At 43.3% G+C, this 13,928-nt stretch overlaps 1 protein-coding gene across 7 annotated transcripts in view; it reads right to left on the reverse strand.

The window, feature by feature from the left end:
- itpr1 (inositol 1,4,5-trisphosphate receptor type 1) overlaps positions 1–13,928 on the reverse strand; it is a 115,491-nt gene that overhangs the window by 72,984 nt on the left and 28,579 nt on the right. For all 7 annotated transcript variants that reach the window (XM_087135275.1, XM_087135273.1, XM_087135274.1 and 4 more), the window contains exons 10-21: positions 10,710–10,805; positions 9,238–9,398; positions 7,146–7,245; positions 6,355–6,515; positions 5,962–6,103; positions 5,414–5,572; positions 4,660–4,832; positions 3,941–4,060; positions 3,289–3,486; positions 2,168–2,419; positions 1,278–1,431; positions 228–375 (exon numbers count right to left, since the gene is read on the reverse strand). In XM_087135275.1, the coding sequence (XP_086991401.1) occupies positions 228–375; positions 1,278–1,431; positions 2,168–2,419; positions 3,289–3,486; positions 3,941–4,060; positions 4,660–4,832; positions 5,414–5,572; positions 5,962–6,103; positions 6,355–6,515; positions 7,146–7,245; positions 9,238–9,398; positions 10,710–10,805 (1,864 nt within the window). The remainder of the gene's footprint in view (positions 1–227; positions 376–1,277; positions 1,432–2,167; positions 2,420–3,288; positions 3,487–3,940; positions 4,061–4,659; positions 4,833–5,413; positions 5,573–5,961; positions 6,104–6,354; positions 6,516–7,145; positions 7,246–9,237; positions 9,399–10,709; positions 10,806–13,928) is intronic.

The raw sequence follows: 13,928 nt of genomic DNA on the forward strand, positions 1-13,928 counted from the left end.
AAGAACTAACTTTGGGAATTGTGCAAAATTTTGCCAAATGAAAAAGTTCAGCACCAACTAAAAAAAAGAACCTACTGAAATGGAAGGATATGCAATCTACCCACGAACGGAATAACATTTCTCTGACATTTCTTTGCCTCAAAGCCATTTCTGTCACCTGGCACCAAACTGACAAGGGCGAGCACAACCTTGTGACCTCTGACCGGGAAGGAGGGGTATGCACTGACCTATATCTGCCTTGGGGTCCAGCTTGCCAAGGGGCAGTCCCGTGGCCGGCGTACAGTCCAAGATGGACAGCAGTGTCTTGGTCAGTCGCAGGAGTTCGCTGAAGCTGTAGAAGCCGAAGTAGATCAGGTGCTTGGCTAGGTTCACCACCTGCAGACGACAGAAGAGAAAAATGAAACCTTCCCTGGCAAAATTCAACCTGCTGCTCCACTATTACCAGAAATCTTTCTGAATCTCCTTTGATGCTTTACTCTTCAGCAGCATGCTCTTTGCACTTAACTTCCAAGGGTTATTAAAGCCCTGTGCCAAGGGACTGTGGCCAGGCTTTTATCCTTCCTGAATCTTTCAAAATCCTTCCAAACCTCCTTGCAGATTTGAAAATCAAGGAAGGATTAGGGTTCAGAACACCTCTCCAACTGACTTCTGTTTCTGTACTGGCCTAAGATTGTGCCAAGTGGTGCTATTTGTTTTTACTATATTATCGCTCTGTGCCCAAGACGACTACGGACATCCAAGTGTGCCCCTCACCTGTGACAAAAAAGAGCAGCCAGGACAATTTTGCCATGTGACTGCAGCTATGGGTTGGTCACCCATGGAAAGAGCCCAAGGATTTGTGCTATTTCAGAACCACATGTACTCCATGCACTGGTGGCAGATGCGGGGGAGGGGGGGTTGTTCCCTACTTTTCAGCTTTCCCCCACACTTTTTGCAGGTCCTATAATGGGGTGGGGCTTAATGAATCAGCCTATTAATGGCTGAAACCTGATGGTCTACCAACTGGCCAGCCCCGTTCTGCCACTGGTGACTCCATAACTTAGGTGCAAACAAGTGTGCACAATTGGTGGATCTTCCGAACAGGACATCTTTGTTATGTAACAGAGCGCCCTCTTTCATCCACGCAGAGTTTTACCGGAGCCTAAAATACCTGCAGCAACCACACCACTCTGCCCACAGCCACTGGCAATCCAGAGTTATATGCACATATAAATCACTTCTACATCACACATTGGCACAAAAAGGATTTCAAGTTTCATCTTGAAGCATGCTCCTACCTCGTAGGTCAGCTTGTTCTGCTCCTTGTCGGTGAATGACCAGGATGCTGACACCACGTTGCACAGGTAGTCCTCCACAAACTTGATGGTCAGGGAGAATTTGGGCTGAGTATCCTCTTTCCCCGTATGGTTGACATTGTTGGCACCATCGTAACTGAGTTAACAGGTCACAGTAAGGAATGGTTGAAAAATACAGCGTGTTGCCTCATGCATCGCGGCTAGCAATCAATGCTAGCCCACCTGTCTTCCCCATGACTGGTGAGATCTTGGCATGGCAAGACCATTTTGGTTGGGATAATCAAAAGGTCACGGAGGACCTAAAAGTTCGACCAACCACTGAACTGATCTGCTGATGGCATCTGCTGTCCTGCCCAACTTGACCTGTAGGATTCTTCAATACCCTTCAACATTCAGTGGTGCATCTCTAATCTGGTGGGTTAGGACACCTGGTGTTGCTTACAGAACTTCTCAATGTCAAATGGCTCATCTGTGCTTTTTTATACAGATAAATAATTATTTCACTTGTTTGAGCTTTTAAGTAAACTACTTACTTGGCCCTCATCACACCTTTTCACTGTTAAGCTTGGTAAAGCATGCACTGTGTGTATAAGACCCCCTTTGCGTTTCTCCCTTTCTTGGGATTTCCTCACCTGAATCTCACTTTTCCTTGATCTATAATCTTTCCCATAACAAATTTGATACGAGTAGACACCTACTACCACCATGACTTCTGTTTTCTGTGGTCTGTAGCCCATTTTATGAGTAGCCTTTGCTTTAGTTTTGGACAACACCTACTGAAATACAAACCAACAAAACCCAATCCTTGAACACTACGAAGGCTGTGACGAGGAAAAATTTAAAATGCGCTGGAAGTAGGAAGAGACACTCACTCGTCGATGGTGATCTGCGTGGGGATTTCCGACCACAGCCTGGCGTACTTGACGGGCGTGACCTGCTCCTGGGGGTCGCGGTCCACGTGCATGTGGAGCATGAGGCGGGTGAAGGAGGCCCGCAGGTCGTAGGGCAGGGCCTCGTCTGACATGCAGCGCAGTATCAGGTCGATGTCCAGTTGGGGGCCGATCTGGTTGATGGCCAGGTATTGGCGATCCAGGCACATCTGGGAGAACAGGTCCAGTTGGTATCTGAGGTATGGACAGGAAAAAACAAGTTGACAATTTGCTGACAATTTGTTTTTTTTATTACAAGTTACACTTAACTCATTTGCGATCCGCTCTGTGAAAATGAACAATGAGTCACCAGAGCCACTTTTGTGCGACAGGTCTTAAAATATACTTGCGATACCTAAATTACGCCAACCATCAACATTTCTAGCTCAAAACCATGTCAAACCGTGTGATACATGAACACAAAAAGTCCAGATTGCTCTTTCTAATGCAAACTGAAAAAAAAAGGTGTTATGACTCATTTTCACAGAGCAGGTAACTGTATTCATTATACCTATTTAACCAAAATCTCCCATTTGCAATGTCACTTTTCACACATCCTGGGGAGTTGGGTTGTCCAAGTTCTGTGCACTGGGGTTGACTATATTTTTTCCTGGTGTTTGGTCCCTCTGGAAACGCTACAGCCTACAGTTTGATTTCCAACTTTTTGTCATGGTTTGCCTGCTTTTCTTGACAATCAAGCTTCATGCAGGGATCTTTGTATGGACAAGCTAATAGTCAATCGCAACATCAATACTAAAGAGAGATTTCAGCTGTAAGCCTCAACTGCCACTCCAGCCAAAACTACTCGCAACTACTTCATACGGTTGGCATAGGTACATGTATTGCTAATATGAATTTCCTGATCAGATTTCAGATGAGATCCGACGGGGTCCCCCTCTAAAAAAAAACCAAAAAACAAAGTTTCCAGCTTAAATTTCCTGAGAGATTTGAAGGCATTATGAATCATGTACCCACAAGGGTGAGGTTACTTTTGAGAAACAGATGGGGGTCTATTAGCACGAAACTGCGTGCTTTCCTAGTGAACATTGACCCCATAATTCCACCTGTAGTATTTCAGCACGCTGGCGTCCTCTTTGACATTTTCGGCAGCCCCCATGGCCAACTCCCGGATGCTCTTGGACTTGGCGCCGTTCTTCCAGAACAGGACGACCTCCTCCTCTTCCTCGATGGTGTAGACCGGCTCCGTGGTGCCATCGTCAGCTTCGACCTCCATCTCGACTTCCATCTGTGTTCGCACCAACCTGATTGGAAAGGAAACAGATAAGTATCACTTATAAACTGATTTAAATTGAATGTGACACTAAAGAAAGTGGTCAGGAAATTGGCCCATGCTGACACTACAGAGCTGAGATGTGTAAAACTAAAGTTCTCAGGAGTGCCTCAGCATTATCACATTTTTGATACCGTTTTGTGACCATTCTCTGGAAAAAGAATCTGATGTCACATGATGGGCAATTTTTCCAGTAAAAGTAAACCTTCAGACTGATGCGAACCAAAAACTTACCATAACACAATGCATCCCCTGCAAATTATTATATCGTGCTACCACAAAAGTATTCAAGAATAAAAGTATTTTCGAAAAAGTTGCCAATCGTGTGTTGAACATCAAGTTCATTTTTTCAGACAGTGGCCTTTTTTTGTGGTCTTGAGAAGTTTGTTGTAGGTTGCCAAAAATCTCATATTAAGCACACATACTTTGTTTCAATGAGAATATCCGAGTTCCTCTCGACGAGTACTGATTTGCAGATGAGTTCCTGGGTGACAGGGATAGCCTGGTTGTTGGACACACACAGATCTGACAGATACTCCAAAAATCTGGAGAAAACAATGCACAATCTTAAACTGTCACGATTTTAACACAAAATAGAACTGACTTTCTTAATTATAAGAACAGTCTGATGAAAAGTCATAAGTTGATGAATAATTAAAACAATGCAAAGTTGGATCATATTTAAAACACTGCTTAAAATCTACGACAAAGAAATATCAGGCTATTGATAGAATCTGTTGTGAGTTAAGAATGTGCATGTTATATCCTCTGACTGACAAATTTATCTGGTTAACTGCGTGGTTAGAGCAACAATATGGTATCACAAAACTTGTGGATCCAAATTCCCCCCTCAATCAATTTTCAATGACTGACCAAAAACCTGGTGACAAAATCTAGAAGAAACCATCATGTAGAGCGGCATGTGCAACAGGGAAGTTGAATTTATTATTTTACGGCCCAATTGCATTCCTTGTTTTCAAGAAATGGAAGCAATGAATCTAAATTTGAAGGCTTAAGTTAAAATCTCCCCCTCAGTCAGTTTTTTACATTCAACAAGAAAAAATGGCGACAAGCTCTGCCAGAGGCCATCGCAAAATGCAACGCCAGCATAACGGGCAATCACGTTTATTCATCAATGGCCCACCTGCATTCCCCGTTCTTGCGGACCAGATTAACGAAGGTCTCGATCTCCGTGGCCGTGATGTGCTTCTCCAGGAGCTTGCGATTGTTGTGGAGGAGAGCCGTGATGGTGTCCTCTGCCAAGACGTCGTAGCCAATCTGCTTCTGCATGAAGCCAAACTGCTTGGCGATGTACTCCTAGAATGGAGAGTTGTTCACATTGTCACAATTGTGGCTGTGACTTTGCAAATGTTCAATTTCTATAGACAGAAATTCTGGAGAGCAACTGTACAAAGCCTGCAAGTTGTGTGGCATAATGGCCAGCCACAAATTGCATTTCTCTATGGATTTTCTCTCAAGTATGAGTGATACGACACATCTATCCTCGCGCGAACGTGATTGACCATACCGACGTGATTTCATACTTCAGTGCAAGAAAACTGGCCAAGTATGGGCATCAGTGCATAGAATTTTACTCCAGTCTTGTTGCTAGGGACTTTGTGGTTAGCAACAGGATTTCAAGTTTATTCAACCCGACTGCCTTGTCCTTTTTTTTTTAGCTGAAACAGTCCCAGACCCCAAGGTATCTTCAACAGTCCAGGAAGCATCAATACAATCTTTGTATTTTTAACATGGTCATCACACCTAAGGTAAACTGGTTATAGCTACGCACTATCTTCCTTATTCCAACGATATTGAAAAAAAAACTACCAGTGCGGCGGCTGTAATTGGTGGAATATGGTGATTTTACATCTACCCGTACGACTACCCGTACACACCTGGTTTTTCCTGTAAGCTTGCTGAGACAGTCGAAGAATGCGATAGCAGATGCGGCAGATGTGACGGTAGGGAGCATGTCGGGGATCTGCCAACTCTTCCATTTTCAGCATAGCACCGTCTCCGTTGTCGGTGAATGGGGCTTTCAGGATCTTAAAGATCTGCCAAGGAAATATGAAGAATCGGAGTATTAATGGCAGATGTCATAGAATGCATGTCAACACCATACCATTCCTTCAAAGGTATTTGGGAGCTTAGGCCCTCTCTCCAGCTCTCTCCACCTACGACAATACAAAACCCACTCAAATTCACTTAGGTAAAGAAACCTATCAGAGAATTTTTCCAAACTTTAGTCTGGCCTTCATTAATGTCTGTCTCATAAGGCCCTAACTAAAAATTAATTACAAGAATTTGATTTATATTTACGTTGCAGGCTATAAATCCTTAAACCCTCACCCCTAAACATGCCTGGACATTGCTCAACTGGGAATAAACGAAGACATTATACAGTGGTCAGAGAAAATCTAACAAACTGTTTGTGTTCTATTACCTGTTTGAGAATATCTTGCTCTCTCATGAGTTTCTGCCTGTCTCTGTCTGGGTTCTGCACCACCACATTCAGGGCATCCCCACCGTTGTTGGTCAACATGGCCACAAAGTACACCAGGTCTGTCAGCAGCTGCGTGACAAATCTGAGGGGTGCAGAAGGGAAGAGATCGATTGGTCCAAAAGAGAGAAAGAGAGAGAGAGACCACCGCTTGGACAGAAGTCATCTGAAAACGTTGTTGGTCACACCACGAATTGTCGTTCCACGTGTGTATAAAGACTGTGGGTGGTGCATACACATCGTATTGGGATGCACCAAAACTATAACACTTCCTGTAAATTCCTAGTTAAAGCCAAAAGTATTAAGCAGTGCAGAGTATACAGTATTCCAGTTTACCTCCTCTCGTTCTGCGTGATGGAGCTCTTCTCTAGTTTGGAGGCAATGGCCGACAGCACTTTATTGGCATCGTTGGCAAAGTCCAGGTCCCTCACCTCGGAGGGAGAGACAGGGATGATAGCAAAGGCTTCGCGATCCTCGCGAATCTGGGCTGTCCCCACCTGAAAAAAAGTGGAGGGAGGGGATATCATCAGAGGAACCAGCCAGGACAAACTCGTTCTCGTTTCCTGGGCATTCTTGCGCGAAACCTCGCTGAATTCTCCACTGCGCAGGAAACCAGTGGCACATATTTTGTGCTTAGAAACTTTCAAGGAGCATCAAGCCCTATGTTAAGTTACAGTGGTTGGACTCTTTTGTCCCCGATCATTCACAATCCCGCAGAACCTCTAGGTCAGTATTGGAGGACTTAAGTGGATTAGTGTTTGTCAATTCTTCATAAGTAAATGTAAATGAAACGCAAGTTGTTGGAGCCACTTTTGAGTTATGGGCTTTGAAGAAAACCTCACCCAATGGAAATCTGTGGGGATCCTCGACATTTTTCACCCACATGATGTCCATTTTCACAAATATGCCAACCTGAATGCTACAGCAAAGCAAAGAACCTAGGGTGCTTTTTCTTTTAATTATAAAAGAAAAAGAGAGAGAAAAATGATCTCCAGACTCACTTTATGGGATCCAGTAACAAGTATCAGTCAAGACTGGTACCTGCACGTCAGACCATAGTAAATTAATTACCACCAGAGATTTTTGTGAGGGAAAACAAAAAAAAAGAGAACGCTGGACGTACAGACCTTGAGCATGACGGGCCTGTCTTCTCCCTTGTCCAGCGGTATGGAAGTACTATGAACCCAGGTGTTGGTACAGAGGTGACGCAACCGCACGTAGGAATTTCTGCAAAAATCAACGCATCACTATTTTCCTCTCAAATCCAAAAACTCATTAACTGAGCAAGGCCCGACCAGTTTGCACAGCAGAGGGTCTGTTCAAACAGTGGTACGTGGACAGTGTAAGTTTCCTTCATGGGCACTCTGAGGATTTTTTTTCAGGGGGAAGCGGGGGAACCATTTTTTCTGAGAGAGGGCAATTCTGGGCGCAGGTAGGAAACATACCTATCAGCTAAGCACTGATAGACCCTGAACACTGGAAAGGAGTTAACTTGATTTTTGTTTTCAAAGCAACATTGGAATTTTCATTTCTTCTCATTTCTTTTTTTCATTTCTTTCACTTTGTTTTTTTCCATTTTCTTTTTTTTTTTTGGGACTTTCAATTTATCCACCCCCTCCCCCATGACACAAATGGTTTCTATCCAGCAATGTGAAATGGTTTATTATATGTTTCCTTACAAACTGGCACTGAAAATGTGGAAACACTGAAGTTCCAGAACAGACTATTTGAAGTTTGATATCAAGGCAGTAAAGAATCGGTTACAACCAACGTATGCTCGAAAAAAAAAATCTTCAAGTATTTAGGGATGGGTTAGGCAGCATTAGTGTGGCAGAATCCACTTGACTGAATTTAAAAGAATTCCAATGCAATCTAAGGACTTTAAGTAAAATCAGCATGGTTCAGTGGATTATAAATGTACAATAAGAGCAACAGAAATAGATCCTAAATGAAAAGCGGGGATGGTGGAAATCGGTGACAAGAGCACTAAATACTGTCTTAAAACTATTCCCAAATCAAGTACAGTAAACTCTTAATAACTCAAAATCAGTTAACTCGAAACTCCACTTATCTCTCAGACATTCTTCATTCCCGCCTAAAGAACAGGCTTTTATGTACAGAAATACCTCCATAATTCAAAATGTCCACACCACTATATGCGCTTAACTCGAACTTTCTGAAGGGCCAATCAAAAAAGACTGCCGACAAATCACTGACAATGAGCGGACAAAGAATGCCAGACTTTCATCACGAGTCATTTCTGCAAACCGCACTTCGTCTTACGAGTGTGCTGGCAGCCAGGGCCACTGTCATCAACTTGATCATCGCAACCACAGCCTAAACAAATCCTGGCTTTCAAGCAAACCTGATTGCTATCGCAGCCAAAATGTAACTCCCACATTTGTAGTCCAATCCTTGATTGTTCATGGTGGCCACACTGAAGAAAGTTTTGTGCATGCCGTTGCTAAAGCCTGTTTGCTGCTGCCTGCCAAATTGCAGCACTCGCGTACCGCTCATGTGCCGACTGTCCAATCACAGTCAGTCTGTATATGTTCCCAGGACATGTATTCCCGGAACGGTGCTGGAAATGCTGTTTTGCTTCACCAAATCTCACTCAAATTTTTTTTTTCAAAAAGGTAAAAATGAATGAAAAGTCAAACAAAGGCACAAAAATATTTGTTTCTTTTTTTTTATGTTTGAACATTTTGAAATGCAAAATATTGCGCCCTCAATCGATTAAAAAGGAATGATCATGTGGCCAAACAGGAAAACCCCAGGTTTGGCCGGCATCCCGGCTAAGCGAGCAAGCACAAGGCCTGGCTGCACACAGTTTTGATGGTTTCTGTTTTACTTATCAGTAGAATAGAAAAATTTAGGTCACGAAAACACGAAATCTCCACAAACTGATTATGTTTAGAAGAAACTTCTTCTTGGACGCAAGGAAATAAATCGCTTGTAATGTATCATCCACCACGGGGGCAAGTAGGGTTGCTTGTGCTCTGTGCGTGTCAGTGTGGGCAAGACTCAGGAACTTTCGTTAGCTCAAAATCTGGACAACTCGAATTTTTTTTATCCATTTCACTGAGGTTCGAGTTATCGGGAGTTTACTGTATCTTATTAACGTCTTCATAATCCAACGTTGTAATTTGGCATATAATGGGTTGAAAATTCCATTTTCCAGCAAATGGGAAAGATGATTTGATCCTGAGGGGTTCATACCTAGGCACCATGGAGTCTCCTCCTTGTAGCGTGGTAGGATCCAACTCAAATATGGAAGCAATGTCATTGCCATGGGTGATGGGGACCAAGTGGTACACAGTGCCGCCGTGGGGGCCGCGCAGCTTCTCTCTGGTGTTGTCTTTGGTCGTGTCATTATCCACCTGTTCATTCGTAATAGAGTATCATCAAGGAGGAGCCCAGATTTGGGGGGAAGGAGGGGGGGTGGAATTGAGTTTTTCTTTACATAACTTTGTTTGGGCCTTTCTGAGGGGTAAGGCTAAATTTGAGGGCTTTTTACTTGCCTTAGGTGAGGAAATAAAACATGCTCTCCAAAATATTGCCTCGTTTTCATTATTTTTATTTTTTAAAACTTTTTACGGGGTGGGCTTAGGGTAAGGGGGAGGGGCATGGTCACGGTTGCCCCCCCCCCCGAATCTGCCAATGAATGCATCAATCTTGATATCTAGTAATACAGAGCTTTGGACCTGTGAATGGATATGGTTTAACCACGGCACACTGGGAGGTCACGAGGTTTGCATTCTATTTGATCTGGTGTGACGTGATACACAGTTTGCTGTCCAACACAAGTGCACACAGCACATCATTAGTGACTGGGTATGCATGAAACACATCAAGTCTAATGTATTTCTACCTGCTTCTTTGTTAGTTCATTGCGTTATGATTGATTGGCTCGACGAAGGGTCACCTGTGTCATCTGTGCGTGCTTCCAAGGCAAACAGGACATTTTCATTACAGACCGCAATCCAGCACTGCCCTTCTACCCTTGGCGACTGGGACAGTTCTGGCGAGCTTAATGAAGGCACACGTGTACAAGATGTGGAAGATCGTCACAGTGACTACATGGCCAGTAGAAGGTATGCCCAGCTCGGTAACAGCACATGTTCCACCTCCATCATTGAATTTTGTAGTTTCATCCAGGATCGAATTTGTCCACATTTCTAAACAGTGGCATAACTAGGGTGCTACAGCTGAGGGGGCACCCGGGGGTGCACAATTTTTTTTCAGGGGGCAATGAAAATAATTGAACTTGGTATATATGTTTTTGTCCATGGGGGGGGACACCAGGGAGGGGGCGCGGGCCTCCGTCGGGGGGGCACGTGCCCCCCCCATAGTTACGCCACTGATTCTAAATGACACAGAGGCAGCCATACACTGTGGACAATGAAACTTGGGGTGATCAGAGACACAGAACCACAGCACAGTTTTAGTATCTGAGTCCATGTTTGCAATTTCCAGTTACCATGCTTACACTCGTGCAGAAATACCTAGGCAAACTTTGAGAGTTTTGTTTGAACAGGTTGAGGCTGCATCTGAATCTCTTGTCTAGAAGCTAGGTCTAGGTCTTCACTCCATTAGAAATGCATGGAGACGCGTAGAGCCATAGCTCTGGAAACCCGTTTTGGGCACGGCCCGACTTCCAAATGAATACAAAAGGTCTGAAGGGGTCCTACCTCTGCCGCCATATACTGGCCCGTGGCAAGGTGCTTAAACCGGAATAGGCTGTTCCAGTGGCCCGCCCCTCCACGGCACGGATCATGCTGAACAACCTAAATGTAAGAACAAAGAAAAATAGACATCAAAACAAATTATTACATTCTTTAATTTAATTGGTCAATACACCATTAGTAACAAAACAATTCTGTGAATGATTGAGGAATTTCTGATGCTGTTTTCTACAAACAATTTAAGACTGACATTCATCTTTATTTCTACCTGGAAGTGGCACAAATCAAAACCAGCACAAGACTTGGCAGAGTTGAAAAGGGGAGGAACGACATTTGAGAATAATCTCTGATACAAATCACATAAACCTATTACCCCTTTGTGGTACTCTCAACTATCCTGCCTGTTACTATCTTGAAGTCCTGCCCAAAATCACCCCCCAGCAATGTATGATTTTTTGTAGATTCATCAGGAAATGAAACAGGAGTGCTAACGGATTAAAAAAAACCCAAAACATGATGATCTAGTGAGATCCCTTTCATCAAATGAGTCACAGTGAGAAACGGAATACGTATTTCCAATCACGTTAAGGCTGTGCAAAGACAACTGAACTGGAGTGGGATTTCAACTTGAGGCAAATGGGCAAACTGCCAACACAGGGCCGGATAGCTAAGTTGGCAGAGAGCTGGTGCTCTTTTCAAGAGGTTGCAGGTCCATACCTTGCCCTGCTCATTTTATGGGTGGTTTCAATGATGAACTGAACTTTAATAGTTTCTTCCCTCCATTGGAAATGAGCGGAGATGCGTAGACAATAGACCTAGCCGTAGAACTGGAAGCCCGTTTCGGACACGGCCTAAGTACAAGCTGAAATGAGGGCGTCTGTACACATCACATCAGAAGACGGTTACCCCGGTTGAGCTGCTCTGGGGAAAAATGCCATTAGCAGCCAGCTGGGGCACCTAGTCACACCCTGCCGGTAATCTTTGCCAGCCAGTTTGCAGCCTATGTTCTTGATTTCTCCTAGCCTTGGCTCAAGACCAGAAACTCTCCCCCCCCCTTCTTTTTTCCCCACTGGGACCGGTAATTTTGACACAGGAACAATCCCAGACAGGTCTCAGGGGAAAGGGGGGTCTGGGGGTTGAGGGGAGCTGGGAAACCATGTTACCCTATAACTAGCAAGCCTACCACCCCAACAAGAAAGCAGTGTTACCCCCAATGACCACACAAAACGTGGCCCATGACTCAGGAGTAAATGGGGACAAATAATAAGATACTTGTATCCCACCCCCCCCAATTACTTAAAACCTTGCTTTTTTGAAATATGACCCGGCTTATTCTTACTAAGGCGATAAAGCTCCGATGAATACTGGTATTCAATCTCTTAATAATTTCAGCAGTAAAACCAGCTTGGTTTGTGTGGTAATAGTTGATTCACGGATCTCTTTTACAATTGAAGACCCAAGGAAAAGGACAGGATCCGTGCCTCACATCTAACATCAATTTCAAAGCACAGCTACAGACCACTGACTGTCTTCTGAGGTTGTGAGAGCAGTTTCGAAATAAAGGTTGACAGGCTGATTGAAAGACCTCCAGACACAAAGCCAATTTGCTTATCTCACACATCATTTCATTCTGGCTGGCACGCACAGTCTTGACAGATGGGTTTGTTGGACAAGCTTCAGACAAAAACAGTGTAAATCCCTAGATCGACAGTAATGGTTCAGAAAGAGCCATCGGCAACCGACATGTACCTCAACTCTGGGGCATCGAGGGACCTCTTGCAGTAAGAGATGTCCTTGTGGGAAGAGTCATTGCCTGTTTTTCACTTTGACTTTGGCAAATAAAAATCTCCAGCAGTATGATTTTAAACCTTTCACCACACCTTGAAGGACTCTACCTAAATATACGACCACTGCATAAGTTTGATGTCTGTAAATTTAGTTTGAATGTTAATGGTACCGAACCGGGGGCATGGATACAGTTAATGTTAGATACGAAAAGGAAAGTTTGGGAAATAGCAGTGAGTGCAATAGCTACATTAACTGGGATATATACTGCAGATATATTTATACAGGATGAGGATTCCTGAGGGGCGATTTTGTACGTGTCTTATTGGAATACGTAACTACTTATAATTTGTTCTAAAGGCTCCGAAACTCATAATTTGAGTTTAGCATTTACAATATCTCAAAACAACTTATTCTTGAATGATGTAATCACAACTCTGAAACAAAAGTTGAAGCCAGGTGATTTTAGGAATCTCTTTGACTGTTCAGTTGAATTTATACCTGCGCAACACATACTGTACATGTACATAGAGAAATGTTTGCATGATAGTTCACCCACAAAAATGGGGGGGGTTTAAGTGCAATCAATGTGCAAACCACAAACGTTAACTGTCTGCTGCCTCTTCACTTTCGCTTGAAAGCCAGCAGACAATGTGCAGTCCATCCCAACATTAAATGGTTCAGTCATTCCCTCGGCCTTACAAATGAAACCATGGGGGTGGGAGTGATTACGAAAACCTGACTACTTCAACACAGTGCCTGTCCTTCCTACAGATTGCCGTCAGCTAGATCATTATCTCAGAGAAATTTGACGCAACTTACGTCCTTAGAAATTTAACATGTGAAATGCAGTCTCTCAACCTCACAGTGAAACCACAAATCAGTCATGCCGATCGTGATAAGGTTGTAGTTTCATCATGATTCCTTCGCTTTTCTTTAAATATTAATTTGGATACAACACGAGAGGCTTCTGATGGGAATTTTATTATGTACATGTACATAGGTTTTCTTCTGTCAAAGCCACTAACATCTACAAGAAACTCAAATTGTAATGTGCAACCAGTGCCAACATCACTACATTAAAAATGATTTAAATGAATAGGGAAGACAAGAGAGGAATTTGACAATCATTAAGTTGATCTAATGCGATGAAACAGTTTCATTAAGCATAGCGTTACGGGTGATCTCAAGGAGAGAGCATCATTTATTATCACCAACAAGAAAAGACTTACATTTGAAATATCAATTCAAAGTTTGACAGAAAATTATTAGGGACCCAAGCTTATGAGCCAACTTATCACTTGTCTCATTTCAAAAAAAAGTTCATTGCTACATTTAGAATGAACTTTCCCCCAAAGTACATGTGAATCTTAAGGCAATTCCTCAATTCTAAAGATATTTCAGAGTTAATTACAAAAGGCTGATGCCCCAACTCCAATG

This window comes from Acanthaster planci, linkage group LG04 (genome assembly GCF_054643075.1).
Source record: "Acanthaster planci isolate LZ-2023a linkage group LG04, COTS_SCS, whole genome shotgun sequence".
NCBI classification, from domain to species: domain Eukaryota; kingdom Metazoa; phylum Echinodermata; class Asteroidea; order Valvatida; family Acanthasteridae; genus Acanthaster; species Acanthaster planci.